This window comes from Nestor notabilis, unplaced genomic scaffold (assembly GCF_000696875.1).
Source record: "Nestor notabilis isolate BGI_N333 unplaced genomic scaffold, ASM69687v1 scaffold3121, whole genome shotgun sequence".
Taxonomy (NCBI): Eukaryota; Metazoa; Chordata; class Aves; order Psittaciformes; family Psittacidae; genus Nestor; species Nestor notabilis.
Genome location: NW_009913244.1, coordinates 38,481 through 41,262, shown reverse-complemented (window position 1 = coordinate 41,262; position 2,782 = coordinate 38,481). Strand labels below are relative to the sequence as shown.

Genomic DNA, 2,782 nt, shown 5'->3' with positions numbered 1-2,782 from the left:
CGGGGCGGGAGCCCCGTCCGGCGCTCCCCCTCCACCATGATCCTTTGGTTATGGCTCTGCTGCGGCTTCTCCACCTCGGTGGGACAGCCCGACTCGGAGCTGATGGCGAGGTACCTGGAGGAGAAGCTGATGGCAGACTACAGCGTCATGGAGGAAGTAAGTTCGTTCGGGAGCATCTGGCTTGTCCCCTCTTAACCATCAGTATCAACACGCAGGGCAGGCTGCTAGAACAGCGGTTATTGCACCCGTGGCTGCGGCAGCGTTTCAGCTCTGTGGGAGGCTGCTGCTATGAAGTTGCTGGAGGTGCTGAGCTAGGAAAGCACTCACACCCTCCCATAACAGCGCTAGAGGATGGCTTCGAAGCTGATATCCCCATAGCAGTGCTAGTGAGGCGTTTCACAGGGGTAAGGGAGTCAATGCAGTGTCCTGGCCATGCGCCAGGCTGAGTAATTCGGAGTATTTCAGGCTCGGAGGAAAGTTTTGCTGCCTATGGTCTCAGTACTTGCTTTTTAACTCGGGCTGGATGTAATGAACCACATGGATTTCAGCATGTTAAATGCTTCTTGACCAGGAGAGAAAATATATATATCCACATATATATATTCTGCAAGTGAAGATGGTTGTGTTGTGGATTGGATTTTCTGTGGGAATGGGGCTGAAAGAGCAACAAACTTTTTGCAAGTGATCAAGAGAGTTTAGGTGGTGGTTTGGGAGGCTGTGATTTAAAAGGCTGAGCTTCAGATCTGTGCTCACATCCTTCAGCTTCATAACAGATACCATGAGTGACTTTGAGCTGCTTAGGGCATCAATCAGTTGTGTAAATCTGATCAGGTCTGAGAGTTTCTTAGTATGAGACACCCAGGTGGGACTGGCAGATACAATGCAGGACCTGTGGAAGACCTGTGCCTTGTGGGAGGCCAGGTGGGATACCCTAATATGTCTAAAGCATCAGTGAATGCCTGTGTTTAGTAGGTTTTGCCACACAGTAAGCAGGAAGAATAAGACGTTTCCTATGTATCTGTACCTGGTCATTCAGACACCCATCCCACCTAGAATGGGAAGAATCTCCTTCCAGAAGTGCCCATGTTTCTCTACTATGAAACCTCAGCAACTCTGTTGTTGATCCTGATTGCTCATACCTTGTTGGGGAATTCAGTCACAAACCAACATGTTCTTGCAGACCCACCTGCCCAAGCGGGAGAGAATATCTCCACCACTGTCCTGCTAGTGGAGTGGGATCTGAGAGTAGTCACTTACCTGCTTTAGGGGGAAAATCAGTCATGAAGCTCAAGCAACTGGCTCACAGTGTTGGAATAACCTGGCTAATCTTGCTTGAGGCAGATGAGGGTGTTTTCACAGGAGCTGTGTTGCTGGCAGATCATCAGTAGCAATAAATTACAATAGAAAAGCAGTGATATGTAAATGGAGGTGCTGACCTGCTCCCTTAGGACAGCCAGGTCTAGAAGAGGATATGGGTCTGTCTTCACTGAACACACAAGGCAGGTGCTTCCCTAAATCAAGATAATACCCTACAGACAAATCTCTAATGGATTCAGGAGAGTGTATCAGGCTGTATTTAACATCCTGCGAAGATCTTCCTACACAAAGCCAAGTACAGACACACACAGGTCTTTGCAGGATCGTGGTATCTGCAATGAGTGTGGATTACCTGTTGACTTATACAATGATGGACCACTCTGCTAAGGCAGTTGATAAGGTTGCTAGCTATTACTGTTGCACTAGAGGTAGTTTTCTGGACTGCTTTTCACAGGTAATTGAGTTCCTATTGCCCAAGTTATTCTCTGTAGACTATGCTGACTAGCAGATGGCAACAGCTATGGGGTCACTACCAGTGATTATAGGGCTTCAGTGAGTGCTTTGGAAGACTTTAAAGCTAAAGGTTGATGGTAGCTTGGAAACTGTTCCGTTAGATGATGCTAGTGAAGCTGGCTGGTTCAAAACAGTTTGATGGACTGATCAGTATCATAAACCCTGCAGCAGTGCTTTGGAAGTAGTCATGAAGTCCCAGCAAACAGAATACTGTTATTTGGTGATCCTTAGCTACTCAGTGGTGTCTACTGGTTATTCTCCAGACTTCAGAAGGTAGCTTCTGAAGGAATCGAGTCACACAAAGCTTTCTTATGCAAATAAGCAAGCAAACAAAATAGGTGTGTGGTGGGGAAAGATAAAATGAGTAACCAAGTTTCCCGTTTCACCAATTACTCAGTAAAAACCACTGTGACCATTCCATACAGGTGGATTTGTTCCAAAAAGTTATCCTTTAGTAAAAAAACTACTGAGGACCGTTGATCTCTCATCCCTGCATCCCCTCCAAACAGACAGTTTTCTGGCTTGTTCTGAAGAACCTACAGTGATAGAGATGCTGAAGTCTTTCACAGCAGGTTCCCGAGGTGCTTTGTTTGCTTGAGATAACACTCACACAGAAAGGTTCTTCCAAAATTTAAACTGCAGAGAATTCATCGCCTCTCCTCTCCTCTCCTCTCCTCTCCTCTCCTCTCCTCTCCTCTCCTCTCCTCTCCTCTCCTCTCTTCTCCTCTCCTCCTCCTCCTCCTCCTTCTCCTTCTCCTTCTCCTTCTCCTTCTCCTTCTCCTTCTCCTTCTCCTTCTCCTTATCCTTATCCTTATCCTTCTTTCTCCTTCTCCTCTCAAGTTTCCCAAGGGAACTCTTTTCCTTTGGTTCTAATTTTACAAGATGTTGGCTAAAATACTGCAGAAGGAAATAATAAAGATTCTAGTGGAGGAGACTTTAATTTCCCCACTGG

General features: G+C 46.5%; 1 protein-coding gene across 1 annotated transcript in view; it reads left to right on the top strand.

The window, feature by feature from the left end:
• Positions 1–36: 36 nt before the first annotated feature.
• The window catches only part of ITIH5 (inter-alpha-trypsin inhibitor heavy chain family, member 5), a gene marked incomplete at its 3' end in the record, with an annotated part of 41,199 nt that continues 38,453 nt past the window's right edge, over positions 37–2,782 (top strand). The window contains exon 1 of the mRNA XM_010023104.1: positions 37–156. Within this exon, the coding sequence (XP_010021406.1) occupies positions 37–156 (120 nt within the window). The remainder of the gene's footprint in view (positions 157–2,782) is intronic.